The 15,030-nt window shown below is 47.0% G+C and overlaps 1 protein-coding gene across 1 annotated transcript in view; it reads right to left on the minus strand.

Moving 5' to 3' along the window:
- The window catches only part of LOC311119459 (ribosomal protein S6 kinase alpha-6-like), a gene marked incomplete at its 3' end in the record, with an annotated part of 55,850 nt that extends 47,757 nt beyond the window's left edge, over positions 1-8,093 (minus strand). Inside the window, exons 1-2 of the mRNA XM_084194147.1 lie at positions 7,803-8,093; positions 1,024-1,083 (exon numbers count right to left, since the gene is read on the minus strand). Of these exons, the coding sequence (XP_084050273.1) occupies positions 1,024-1,083; positions 7,803-7,853 (111 nt within the window). The remainder of the gene's footprint in view (positions 1-1,023; positions 1,084-7,802) is intronic.
- Between the last annotated feature and the right edge of the window lie 6,937 nt (positions 8,094-15,030).

Genomic DNA, 15,030 nt, shown 5'->3' on the forward strand with positions numbered 1-15,030 from the left:
CCAGATACACTATCCTCTACTAGATACACCAGCCTCTACCAGATACACCAGCCTCTACCAGATACACCAGCCTCTACCAGATACACCAGCCTCTACCAGATACACCAGCCTCTACCAGATACACCAGCCTCTACCAGATACACCAGCCTCTACCAGATACACCAGCCTCTACCAGATACACCAGCCTCTACCAGATACACCAGCCTCTACCATATACACCAGCCTCTACCAGATACACCAGCCTCTACTATCCTCTACCAGATACACCAGCCTCTACTATCCTCTACCAGATACACCAGCCTCTACCAGATACACCAGCCTCTACTATCCTCTACCAGATACACCAGCCTCTACTATCCTCTACCAGATACACCAGCCTCTACTATCCTCTACCAGATACACTGTAATGAAAAGAGCTATAAAAATGACTAGTATTATTACTACTACTACTACTACTACTCACACCCTCCATGTTATTCACACAATGAGTGAAAGACTCACCCTCGTCTCCCTCCCCCATGTTACTCACACAATGAGAGAGACTCTCCCTCGTCTCCCTCCCCCATGTTACTCACACAATGAGAGAGACTCACCCTCGTCTCCCTCCCCCATGTTACTCACACAATGAGAGAGACTCACCCTCCACTATAATAATAAATAAATAATATGCCATTTAGCAGACGCTTTTATCCAAAGCGACTTACAGTCATGCGTGCATACATTTTTTTTGTGTATGGGTGGTCCCGGGGATCGAACCCACTACCCTGGCGTTACAAGCGTGGTCCTCTGTAGCTCAGCTGGTAGAGCACGGCGCTTGTAACGCCAAGGTAGTGGGTTCGATCCCCGGGACCACCCATACACAAAAAATATAAAAATATGTATGCACGCATGACTGTAAGTCGCTTTGGATAAAAGCGTCTGCTAAATGGCATATTATTATTATTATATTATTATTATTACAAGCGCCGTGCTCTACCAGGTGAGCTAAAGAGGACCACTACAGAGGACCACTATGTTACTCACACAATGCGTGAAAGACTCTCCCTCGTCCATGGGCTCATCCAGGATCTGGTGACCATTGACCTGGAACACACAGACAGTAAACATCATCAACAACAACACACAGTAAACAACCACATCAACACAATACAATCACAAATCAACAACACGATGGGAGAGTTCCAGCAGGTCAATTTGGCTAAGTCAGTGACAATTAGGGCTCCTCAACAACAACAAAAAATCTTAGTAGACCGAAAGTCATCTGTTCATTCGACCAATCAATTGGACATTTTTAAACGTGTATTTTTCCATATATAGACACAAAATAAAATATATGCATTGAGCTTGTCTGATGCTTAAAGCTGAAATAAGACAAATGCCTCAAGAGGGCACCAGAGATCTAGAAACCAGAAGAAAAACTGATCCCACTATTCTCCTCCCGTTCCCGCTGGCGTTCGCAGATTCTGCCATTACTCTCCTGAAGTTTCCGGTAATAGGCCACACGAGGAGTCGGCAACCTTTCTCATGTGGAATGCAAATGTATATTACACTTTCTATCAATCTGCGTGCCAGTTATGGTTTTCGTATGCAAATTTTCATGAAAGTTTCATTTCATTGATAATAACGTCTTCATCTCTCAAAACCATTGTCATGTGGTTAATCAAAATGTTATATAAATCTAAATAAAAATGATAAACTTAAAAAGTTACTTCTCTTGCCATTGCCAACTACAGTGCATTCGGAAAGTATTCAGACCCCTTGACCTTTTACACATTTTGTTACGTGATAGCCTTATTCTAAAATGGATTAAGTACATTTTTATCCTAATCTACACACAATACCCCATAATGAAAAAGCGAAAACAGGTTTTTAGAAATGTTTGCAAATGTATTAAAAATAAAATAAAATACCTTATTTACATAAGTATTCAGACCCTTTGCTATGAGACTCAATTGAGCTCTGGTGCATCCTGGTTCCATTGATCATCCTTGAGATGTTTCTACAACTTGATTGGACATGATTTGGAAAGGCACACTGCCTATATCAGGTCCCACAGTTGACAGTGCATGTCAGAGCAAAAACCAAGCCATGAGGTCGAAGGAATTGTCCGTACAGCTCCGAGACAGGATTGTGTCGAGGCACAGATCTGGGGAAGAGTACCAAAAAATGTCTGCAGCATTGAAGGTCCCCAAGAACACAGTGGCCTCCATCATTCTTAAATGGAAGAAGTTTGCAACCGCTAAGACTCTTCCTAGAGCTGGCCGCCCGGCCAAACTGAGCAATCTGGGGAGAAGGGCCTTGGTCAGGGAGGTGACCAAGAACCCGATGGTCACTGACAGCACTCCAGAGTTCCTCTGTGGAGATGGGAGAACCTTCCAGAAGGACAACCATCTCTGCAGCACTCCACCAATCAGGCCTTTATGGTAGAGTGGCCAGACGGAAGCCACTCCTCAGTAAAAGGCACATGACAGCACGCTTGGAGTTTTCCAAAAGGCACCTAAAGGACTTTCAGACCATGAGAAACAAGATTCTCTGGTCTGATGAAACCAAGATTGAACTCTTGAATGCCAAGCGTCACGTCTGGAGGAAACCTGGCACCATCCTTATGGTGAAGCATAGTGGTGGCAGCACAATGCTGCGAGGATGTTTTTCAGTGGCAGGGACTGGGAGACTACATTTACATTTTACATTTTAGTCATTTTAGCAGACGCTCTTATCCAGAGCGACTTACAGTTAGTGAATACATATTTTTTTATATATACTGGCCCCCCGTGGGAATCGAACCCACAACCCTGGCGTTGCAAACGCCATGCTCTATCAACTGAGCTACATCCCTGCCGGCCATTCCCTCCCCTACCCTGGACGACGCTGGGCCAATTGTGCGCCGCCCATGAGTCTCCCGGTCGCGGCTGGCTGCGACAGAGCCTGGATTCGAACCAGGATCTCTAGTGGCACAGTTAGCACTGCGATGCAGTGCCTTAGACCACTGCGCCACTCAGGAGTCAGGATCGAGGGAAAGATTAACGGAGCAAATAACAGAGAGCTCCTTGATGAAAACCTGGTCCAGAGCGCTCAGGACCTCAGACTGGGGCGAAGGCTCACCTTCCAACAGGACAACAACCCTAAGCATCAGCCAAGAAAATGCAGGAGTGGCTTCGGGACAATGCCCGGACTTGAACCTGATGGAAAATCTCTGGTGAGACCTGAAAATAGCTGTGCAGCGACGCTCCCCATCCAACCTGACAGAGCTTGAGACGATCTGCAGAGAAGAATGGGAGAAACTCCCCAAATACAGGTGTGCCAAGCTTGTAGCATCATAGCCAAGAAGACTCGAGGCTGTAATCGCTGCCAAAAGTGCTTCAACAAAGTACTGAGGAAAGGGTCTGAATACTATTTATTTTTATTACATTTGCTAAAAATTCTAAAAACCTGTTTCTGCTTTGTCATTTTGGGGTATTGTGTGTAGACTGATGAAGGGGAAAATAACAATTTATTCCATTTTAGAATAAGGCTGTAACAAAATGTGGTAAAAGTCAAGGGGTCTAAAATGGCAACTTTCATCATAATTTTCAAAAACATTGTTTGCGATACAAATGTAAGAAGTATTTAACATCCTTGCTCCAAATGAAGTTTGTGAGAATTTCCAGAACAATCTATCCCAAAAATATTTTCAGCTCCCGTTGGCGTCTCTACAGTATTGAGTGGCTGTAATCCATCCCCCAGTAACAGTCTGTTACTAGTCACCCATCTGACTTCCTGCTGTACACAACCGTTATCATCACCAGTGACTCGGTTAATTAAAAAAAAGTGGTCAGATGACGCAGATGCTAAGCTACAGGACTGTTTTGCTAGCACAGACTGGAACATGTTCTGGGATTCTTCAGATAGCATTGAGGAGTACACCACATCAGTCACTGGCTTCATCAATAAGTGCATCGATGACGTCGTCCCCACAGTGACCGTACGTACATACCCCAACCAGAAGCCATGGATTACAGGCAACATCCGCACTGAGCTAAAGGGTAGAGCTGCCGCTTTCAAGGAGCGGGACTCTAACCCGGACGCTTATAAGAAATCCCACTATGCCCTCTGACGAACCATCAAACAGGCAAAGAGTCAATACAGTCTAAGATTGAATCGTACTACACCGGCTCAGACGCTCGTTGGATGTGGCAGGGCTTGAAAACTATTACAGACTACAAAGGGAAGCACAGCCGCGAGCTGCCCAGTGACACAAGCCTACCAGATGAGCTAAAGCACTTCTATGCTCGCTTCGAGGCAAGCAACACTGAAGCATGCATGAGAGCACCAGCTGTTCCGGATGACTATGTGATCACGCTCTCCGTAGCCGATGTGAGTAAGACTTTTAAGCAGGTCAACAACATATCTGCCGCGCTGATCCTCAACACAGGGGCCCCTCAGGGGTGCGTGCTCAGTCCCCTCCTGTACTCCCTGTTCACCCATGACTGCATGGCCAGGCACGACTCCAACACCATCATTAAGTTTGCAGACGACACAACAGTGGTAGGCCTGATCAACGACAACGATGAGACAGCCTATATGGAGGAGGTCAGAGACCTGGCCGTCTGGTGCCAGGATAACAATCTCTCCTTCAACGTGACCAAGACAAAGGAGATGATTGTGGACTACAGGAAAAAAAAAGAGGACTGAGCACGCCCCCATTCTCATCGACAGGGCTGTAGTGGAACAGGTTGAGAGCTTCAAGTTCCTTGGTGTCCACATTACCAACGAACTATCATGGTCCAAACACACCAAGACAGTCGTGAAGAGGGCACGACAAAGCCTATTCCCCCTCAGGAGACTGAAAGGATTTGGCATGGGTCCTCAGATCCTCAAAAAGTTATACAGCTGCACCATCAAGAGCATCCTGACTGGTTGCATCACCACCTGGTATGGCAACTGCTCCTTAACCCTTTCACTCAGCCTGACTCTCTGACACCCTAACCCTTTCACTCAGCCTGACTTGCTGACACCAATACAGACTGGCGCTCAACACACACACACACCAGGCAGGCAGAGACAGACAGGCAATCTGTAGATCCATACAGACAGGCAGGCAGGCAGAGACAGACAAACAATCTGTAGATCCATACAGACAGGTAGACAGACAGACAATCTGTAGATCCAGATGGACAGGTAGAGACAGACAGGCAGGCAGACAAACAATCTGTAGATCCATACAGAAAGAAGATATTCCCAGAAAAACAACCAGAGCTGGATTCCTGCTGCCTGGTCGGCACATCAAAACACAACAAAGCTTTTCAGACATGACCAGTCCCAATAACACAACAAAGCTTTTCAGACATGACCAGTCCCAATAACACAACAAAGCTTTTCAGACATGACCAGTCCCAATAACACAACAAAGCTTTTCAGACATGACCAGTCCCAATAACACAACAAAGCTTTTCAGACATGACCAGTCCCAATAACACAACAAAGCTTTTCAGACATGACCAGTCCCAATAACACAACAAAGCTTTTCAGACATGACCAGTCCCAATAACACAACAAAGCTTTTCAGACATGACCAGTCCCAATAACACAACAACGCTTTTCAGACATGACTAGTCCCAATAAAACAACAAAGCTTTTCAGACATGACCAGTCCCAATCTATTGCAGAGTTACTGTGTAGCTAAGCCCTTGATCAGTTCTATTACATTACACATAAGAGTCATTGGACAAGGCCTCTTCTGTAGGGGGCGTTGTGTTGAGAGCCCTGACGCTTGGTCTGAACATTAACATGTATTGCATGTGGTATGGTTTTGGGAGCATATCATATATATATATATATTTATTTTACAGAAAGGTTAAATTGATACACACCGATATAGGGTTAAGGTTCCCACACGGCCATCTCTCCATGTTACATCGCTTGTTTACGGAAGACAGATGGACGACATACACTGCCACTGTGCTAATTAGCTATCCAGCATGCTCCGAACACCGTAACTGCAGAGGAAGTGTAGTTCCTCTACTGGAAGCACACACAGCTTGTAGATATGTGCAAAACTGCTACAGTAAGTGTATTTTTTATTTGAACGATTATTTCTCGCTGATATAAAAGATAAGGGGCATATCAGCATATGTTTCGAAAAACGATTTGAAAGCAATGATTGACGTTCTTAATGTTAATACACTGCATCGGAACTGTGGTTCACATGGAGGCATCAGTGGGCGAATGTAAGCACTGAAAACCCTATATACAGAGAAGGGTTTTCAAGAGCTACAGCATTGTGAAGAGTTTACAACATGCCTGATGTAAACAAACAGTGACAGGAACAATATAATTTAATTAGATCTATATGGGCCTAGTTTAGCTTCAATGCAACCAAGAGAGTTGCCAGCACAATGTAAAAACTAAGTTGCATCGAAACTAGGTCTAGCTAGATACAGTAGCTAACAATTTAGAATGTTGTACAAGCAAAGTAAAAGATAAGCATAATTGTAGGGTCTACTCTTTGGACCATTATTATTATCTGCATGAGATAGTTGGCGAGTCAGCCAGCCAGGGTCATGGCTTTTGTTAAATTAACGTCAAAAGTAGATTTTTTTTTTTTTTGCATTTTAACTAACTCTAACCCTTACCTAATTCTCAAAACCTGCTGTCTGTCTCGTAACCTGCTGCGTAAAGTATCCTAACCTACTACGACAAGTCAAATCAGACTGGATCCCTTCTAGCCATGACCACCAACCAGCTAGCTATCCATCGCTGTCTCTGAATGTTGACGTGTGACCGGTGACTGCTAACAGCTAACATGCTAACTAGTAGCTAGCTATCCATCGCTGTCTCTGAATGTTGACGTGTGACCGGTGACTGCTAACAGCTAACATGCTAACTAGTAGCTAGCTATCCATCGCTGTCTCTGAATGTTGACGTGTGACCGGTGACTGCTAACAGCTAACATGCTAACTAGTAGCTAGCTATCCATCGCTGTCTCTGAATGTTGACGTGTGACCGGTGACTGCTAACAGCTAACATGCTAACTAGTAGCTAGCTATCCATCGCTGTCTCTGAATGTTGACGTGTGACCGGTGACTGCTAACAGCTAACATGCTAACTAGTAGCTAGCTATCCATCGCTGTCTCTGAATGTTGACGTGTGACCGGTGACTGCTAACAGCTAACATGCTAACTAGTAGCTAGCTATCCATCGCTGTCTCTGAATGTTGACGTGTGACCGGTGACTGCTAACAGCTACCATGCTAACTAGTAGCTAGCTGTGTAGCCGTTGCTACAACCTAAACACTCGCGCATTACAGTTTGTCTGGCCAACATTTCCCAGCACGTCAAAACACGCAGATGGTTTTACCTAGCTAGAAAAGTGATTTAGTTAAAGACTTTATAGCTAGTGACAGGGATATTTGTAGCATTACTAATAGTTAGCCTGCTAAAAAAAACGAACAGAAAATCAGTTAGCTAGCTAACATCCGCTCAAGCACCGAAGGAACTGGGATGAAAACAAATGTTTGAACCGTTTCAACAACTTGGTAAACAAAGGTGTAAACAACCCAATATGAACCCGATACATTCCATCAAGGAAACAACATTTCCTGCCTCAAAATAAATAAAGTTCGCATAAATAAGATGGAACAAGCAGATATAGCTAGCCAGCTAGTTTAGCAACACTACTAGCATTAGCCTAACTAGCTGCTCTGTTAGCATGCATGCTGTCTCACCATTATATGGTTTCAGTCGCACTTTCATACATTGCTGGGACATAAACACAACGAATAAACAGCCTTACATCCCATGCAGAAGCTATAATAGTGAACTAACCTCACTACTAACGCTGGTCACCTCCATTTCGAGCGGCTGGGAGAACGGCATCGTAGTCGGAGCTAGACCGCCGCTCCAAGCCGAATCTCCCCCCGCTGATAACCGACTGGAGATTCTGCCTTCACGGTCGGGAACGAGCCAGAACCGGGTCACCGGCGCCTACTGCCCGGGGAAGATCAGACACCGGGGTCGGGACAGTTGGTTTGACAGGACCATATGGTAACCGAGCAGCTGTTATGTTCCTCTCCCATAGATGAATATGGCCGCCTCTATCCTCAGCATCAATGCACTGAGAGCCCATTGACGTAGCTCTGACGCAATTCAGTTAAGGATTTCCCCCATAATAGGCAAACAAACATCGAGGAGAGAAGGAGGAGAGCAGAGGAGAGAAGGATGAGAGGAGAGGAGAGAAGGATGAGAGGAGAGGAGAGGAGAGGAGAGGAGAGGAGAGGAGAGGAGAGGAGAGGAGAGGAGAGGAGAGGAGAGGAGAGGAGAAGTGGAGAGCAGAAGAGAAGAGAAGAGAAGAGGAGAGATTAGATTAGTTTATTAGTCACATGCACAGGCTCGCAGATGTAATTGCAGAGTACAGTGAAATTATTAAACTCCGAGCTCCAACAGTGCAGGTCAAAAATAGAAGTGAATGAAACAATAATAAAAAATAATATGTACATATTTACAACTGTAACAATGATAAATGTCTATTGGGGGTGGGGGCAGGGTAAATGTCCATAGGGGGAGCAGCTGGGGTCTGGAGGTAGAAACTATTGGCCAGTCTTCCAGTTTTTGCCATGATTCTCCTGTACTGCCAGTGTCTGAGTGATGGAAGCGGGGAGAACAGGCCGTGGCTCGGGTGGCTGAGGTCCCTGATGATCTTCTTGGCCTTCCTGTGACACCTGGTGTTGTAGGTGTCCTGGAGGGCAGGCAGTGTGCACCCAATGGTGCGTTCGGCTGAGCGTACCACCCTCTGAAGCTCCTTGCGGTCAGCGGCGGTAGACTTGCCGTACCAGGCGGTGATGCAGCCCGACAGTATGCTCTCGATGGTGCTCCTGTAGAACACCGTGAGCCCTCAGGGACAGGCCACATGTCTTCAGCATCCTGAGGTTGAAAAGTCGCGGTTGTGCCTTCTTCACTACGGTGTCCATTAGGTTTGACCATTTCAGCTTCTCTGAGATGTGCACACAGAGGTACTTTACGTTTTTGACGGTCTCCACGGCGGCCCCCGTTGATGAGGATGTGGGTGTGCCCAGCCTGGTTCCTGCTGATGTCCACAGAGGGGAGGGGGAGATAGAGATTAGCTAGAGATGACTGTAGCTAGAGATTAGAGCAGTCTAGATTAGAGGAGGGGCATCATACTATGTAGCTAGAGATTAGAGCAGTCTAGATTAGAGGAGGGGCGGGGGGGGCATCATACTATGTAGCTAGAGATTAGAGCAGTCTAGATTAGAGGGGCGGGGGGGGCATCATACTATGTAGCTAGAGATTAGAGCAGTCTAGATTAGAGGAGGGGCATCATACTGTAGCTAGAGATTAGAGCAGTCTAGATTAGAGGAGGGGCGGGGGGGGGCATCATACTATGTAGCTAGAGATTAGAGCAGTCTAGATTAGAGGGGCATCATACTATGTAGCTAGAGATTAGAGCAGTCTAGATTAGAGGGGCATCATACTATGTAGCTAGAGATTAGAGCAGTCTAGATTAGAGGGGGGGCGGGGAGGAGGGGCATCATACTATGTAGCTAGAGATAAGAGCAGTCTAGATTAGAGGAGGGGCGGGGGGGGGGGGGCATCATACTATGTAGCTAGAGATTAGAGCAGTCTAGATTAGGGGGGGCGGGGGGGCATCATACTATGTAGCTAGAGATTAGAGCAGTCTAGATTAGAGGAGGGGCGGGGGGGGCATCATACTATGTAGATAGAGATTAGAGCAGTCTAGATTAGAGGAGGGTGGGGGGGCATCATACTATGTAGCTAGAGATTAGAGCAGTCTAGATTAGAGGAGGGGCGGGGGGGCATCATACTATGTAGCTAGAGATTAGAGCAGTCTAGATTAGAGGGGGGGCGGAGGGGGGGGCATCATACTATGTAGCTAGAGATTAGAGCAGTCTAGATTAGAGGAGGGGTGGGGGGGGGGCATCATACTATGTAGCTAGAGATTAGAGCAGTCTAGATTAGAGGAGGGCGGGGGGGCATCATACTATGTAGCTAGAGATTAGAGCAGTCTAGATTAGAGGGGGGGCGGAGGGGGGGGGCATCATACTATGTAGCTAGAGATTAGAGCAGTCTAGATTAGAGGGGCGGGGGGGGGCATCATACTATGTAGCTAGAGATTAGAGCAGTCTAGATTGGCGGGGGGGGGGGCATCATACTATGTAGCTAGAGATTAGAGCAGTCTAGATTAGAGGGGCGGGGGGGGGGGCATCATACTATGTAGCTAGAGATTAGAGCAGTCTAGATTAGAGGGGGGCGGGGGGGGCATCATACTATGTAGCTAGAGATTAGAGCAGTCTAGATTAGAGGGGGGCGGGGGGGGCATCATACTATGTAGCTAGAGATTAGAGCAGTCTAGATTAGAGGGGCGGGGGGCATCATACTATGTAGCTAGAGATTAGAGCAGTCTAGATTAGAGGAGGGGCATCATACTGTAGCTAGAGATTAGAGCAGTCTAGATTAGAGGAGGGGCGGGGGGGCATCATACTATGTAGCTAGAGATTAGAGCAGTCTAGATTAGAGGAGGGGCATCATACTATGTAGCTAGAGATTAGAGCAGTCTAGATTAGAGGGGCATCATACTATGTAGCTAGAGATTAGAGCAGTCTAGATTAGAGGGGCATCATACTATGTAGCTAGAGATTAGAGCAGTCTAGATTAGAGGGGGGCGGGGGGAGGGGCATCATACTATGTAGCTAGAGATTAGAGCAGTCTAGATTAGAGGAGGGGCATCATACTATGTAGCTAGAGATTAGAGCAGTCTAGATTAGAGGAGGGCGGGGGGGCATCATACTATGTAGCTAGAGATTAGAGCAGTCTAGATTAGGGGGGGCGGGGGGGGGCATCATACTATGTAGCTAGAGATTAGAGCAGTCTAGATACGAGGAGGGGCGGGGGGGGGGGCATCATACTATGTAGCTAGAGATTAGAGCAGTCTAGATTAGAGGAGGACGGGGGGGCATCATACTATGTAGCTGGAGATTAGAGCAGTCTAGATTAGAGGAGGGGCGGGGGGGCATCATACTATGTAGCTAGAGATTAGAGCAGTCTAGATTAGAGGAGGGGCGGGGGGGGGCATCATACTATGTAGCTAGAGATTAGAGCAGTCTAGATTAGAGGAGGGCGGGGGGGCATCATACTATGTAGCTAGAGATTAGAGCAGTCTAGATTAGAGGGGGGGGGGGGGGGGGGGTATCATATTATGTAGCTAGAGATTAGAGCAGTCTAGATTAGAGGGGGGGCGGGGGGGGTTATCATACTATGTAGCTAGAGATTAGAGCAGTCTAGATTAGAGGGGCATCATACTATGTAGCTAGAGATTAGAGCAGTCTAGATTAGAGGGGCATCATACTATGTAGCTAGAGATTAGAGCAGTCTAGATTAGAGGGGGGGCGGGGGGAAGGGGCATCATACTATGTAGCTAGAGATTAGAGCAGTCTAGATTAGAGGGGGGGAGGGGGGGCATCATACTATGTAGCTAGAGATTAGAGCAGTCTAGATTAGAGGAAGGTGGGGGGGCATCATACTATGTAACTAGAGATTAGAGCAATCTAGATTAGAGGGGGGCGGGCATCATACTATGTAGCTAGAGATTAGAGCAGTCTAGATTAGAGGAGGGGTGGGGGGGGGGCATCATACTATGTAGCTAGAGATTAGAGCAGTCTAGATTAGAGGAGGGTGGGGGGGCATCATACTATGTAACTAGAGATTAGAGCAATCTAGATTAGAGGGGGGCGGGGGGGCATCATACTATGTAGCTAGAGATTAGAGCAGTCTAGATTAGAGGGGCGGGGGGGGCATCATACTATGTAACTAGAGATTAGAGCAATCTAGATTAGAGGAGGGGCGGGGCGGGGGGCATCATACTATGTAGCTAGAGATTAGAGCAGTCTAGATTAGAGGGGGCGGGGGGGCATCATACTATGTAGCTAGAGAATAGAGCAGTCTAGATTAGAGGGGGGCGGGGGGGGCATCATACTATGTAGCTAGAGATTAGAGCAGTCTAGATTAGAGGGGCGGGGGGCATCATACTATGTAGCTAGAGATTAGAGCAGTCTAGATTAGAGGAGGGGCATCATACTGTAGCTAGAGATTAGAGCAGTCTAGATTAGAGGAGGGGCATCATACTATGTAGCTAGAGATTAGAGCAGTCTAGATTAGAGGGGCATCATACTATGTAGCTAGAGATTAGAGCAGTCTAGATTAGAGGAGGGGCGGGGGGGCATCATACTATGTAGCTAGAGATTAGAGCAGTCTAGATTAGAGGAGGGGCATCAAACTATGTAGCTAGAGATAAGAGCAGTCTAGATTAGAGGGGCATAATACTATGTAGCTAGAGATTAGAGCAGTCTAGATTAGAGGGGCATCATACTATGTAGCTAGAGATTAGAGCAGTCTAGATTAGAGGGGGGCGGGGGGGAGGGGCATCATACTATGTAGCTAGAGATTAGAGCAGTCTAGATTAGAGGAGGACGGGGGGGCATCATACTATGTAGCTGGAGATTAGAGCAGTCTAGATTAGAGGAGGGGCGGGGGGGCTTCATACTATGTAGCTAGAGATTAGAGCAGTCTAGATTAGAGGAGGGGCGGGGGGGCATCATACTATGTAGCTAGAGATTAGAGCAGTGTAGATTAGAGGAGGGCGGGGGGGCATCATACTATGTAGCTAGAGATTAGAGCAGTCTAGATTAGAGGGAGGGCGGGGGGGGTATCATACTATGTAGCTAGAGATTAGAGCAGTCTAGATTAGAGGGGGGGCGGGGGGGGTTATCATACTATGTAGCTAGAGATTAGAGCAGTCTAGATTAGAGGGGCATCATACTATGTAGCTAGAGATTAGAGCAGTCTAGATTAGAGGGGGCATCATACTATGTAGCTAGAGATTAGAGCAGTCTAGATTAGAGGGGGGCGGGGGGGAGGGGCATCATACTATGTAGCTAGAGATTAGAGCAGTCTAGATTAGAGGGGGGGGAGGGGGGGCATCATACTATGTAGCTAGAGATTAGAGCAGTCTAGATTAGAGGAGGGTGGGGGGGCATCATACTATGTAACTAGAGATTAGAGCAATCTAGATTAGAGGGGGGCGGGGGGGGCATCATACTATGTAGCTAGAGATTAGAGCAGTCTAGATTAGAGGGGCGGGGGGGCATCATACTATGTAGCTAGAGATTAGAGCAGTCTAGATTAGAGGAGGGGCATCATACTGTAGCTAGAGATTAGAGCAGTCTAGATTAGAGGAGGGGCGGGGGGCATCATACTATGTAGCTAGAGATTAGAGCAGTCTAGATTAGAGGAGGGGCATCATACTATGTAGCTAGAGATTAGAGCAGTCTAGATTAGAGGGGGCATCATACTATGTAGCTAGAGATTAGAGCAGTCTAGATTAGAGGGGGGCGGGGGGGAGGGGCATCATACTATGTAGCTAGAGATTAGAGCAGTCTAGATTAGAGGAGGGGCATCATACTATGTAGCTAGAGATTAGAGCAGTCTAGATTAGAGGAGGGCGGGGGGGGCATCATACTATGTAGCTAGAGATTAGAGCAGTCTAGATTAGGGGGGGCGGGGGGGGGAATCATACTATGTAGCTAGAGATTAGAGCAGTCTAGATACGAGGAGGGGCGGGGGGGCATCATACTATGTAGCTAGAGATTAGAGCAGTCTAGATTAGAGGAGGACGGGGGGCATCATACTATGTAGCTGGAGATTAGAGCAGTCTAGATTAGAGGAGGGGCGGGGGGGCATCATACTATGTAGCTAGAGATTAGAGCAGTCTAGATTAGAGGAGGGGCGGGGGGGTTATCATACTATGTAGCTAGAGATTAGAGCAGTCTAGATTAGAGGAGGGCGGGGGGGCATCATACTATGTAGCTAGAGATTAGAGCAGTCTAGATTAGAGGGGGGGCGGGGGGGGTATCATACTATGTAGCTAGAGATTAGAGCAGTCTAGATTAGAGGGGGGGCGGGGGGGGGTTATCATACTATGTAGCTAGAGATTAGAGCAGTCTAGATTAGAGGGGCATCATACTATGTAGCTAGAGATTAGAGCAGTCTAGATTAGAGGGGCATCATTCTATGTAGCTAGAGATTAGAGCAGTCTAGATTAGAGGGGCATCATACTATGTAGCTAGACATTAGAGCAGTCTAGATTAGAGGGGGGAAGGGGGGGCATCATACTATGTAGCTAGAGATTAGAGCAGTCTAGATTAGAGGAGGGTGGGGGGGAATCATACTATGTAACTAGAGATTAGAGCAATCTAGATTAGAGGGGGCGGGGGGGCATCATACTATGTAGCTAGAGATTAGAGCAGTCTAGATTAGAGGGGGGGTGGGGGGCATCATACTATGTAGCTAGAGATTAGAGCAGTCTAGATTAGAGGAGGGTGGGGGGGCATCATACTATGTAACTAGAGATTAGAGCAATCTAGATTAGAGGGGGGCGGGGGGGCATCATACTATGTAGCTAGAGATTAGAGCAGTCTAGATTAGAGGGGCGGGGGGGGGCATCATACTATGTAACTAGAGATTAGAGCAATCTAGATTAGAGGAGGGGCGGGGGGGGCATCATACTATGTAGCTAGAGATTAGAGCAGTCTAGATTAGAGGGGCGGGGGGGCATCATACTATGTAGCTAGAGATTAGAGCAGTCTAGATTAGAGGAGGGGCATCATACTATGTAGCTAGAGATTAGAGCAGTCTAGATTAGAGGAGGGGCGGGGGGGCATCATACTATGTAGCTAGAGATTAGAGCAGTCTAGATTAGAGGAGGGGCATCATACTATGTAGCTAGATAATAGAGCAGTCTAGATTAGAGGGGCATCATACTATGTAGGTAGAGATTAGAGCAGTCTAGATTAGAGGGGCATCATACTATGTAACTAGAGATTAGAGCAGTCTAGATTAGAGGGGGGGCGGGGGGGAGGGGCATCATACTATGTAGCTAGAGATTAGAGCAGTCTACATTAGAGGAGGGGCGGGGGGGGCATCATACTATGTAGCTAGAGATTAGAGCAGTCTAGATTAGAGG

The sequence above is a fragment of the Coregonus lavaretus genome (assembly GCF_964263955.1).
Source record: "Coregonus lavaretus genome assembly, contig: HAP1_SCAFFOLD_2893, whole genome shotgun sequence".
NCBI lineage: Eukaryota > Metazoa > Chordata > Actinopteri > Salmoniformes > Salmonidae > Coregonus > Coregonus lavaretus.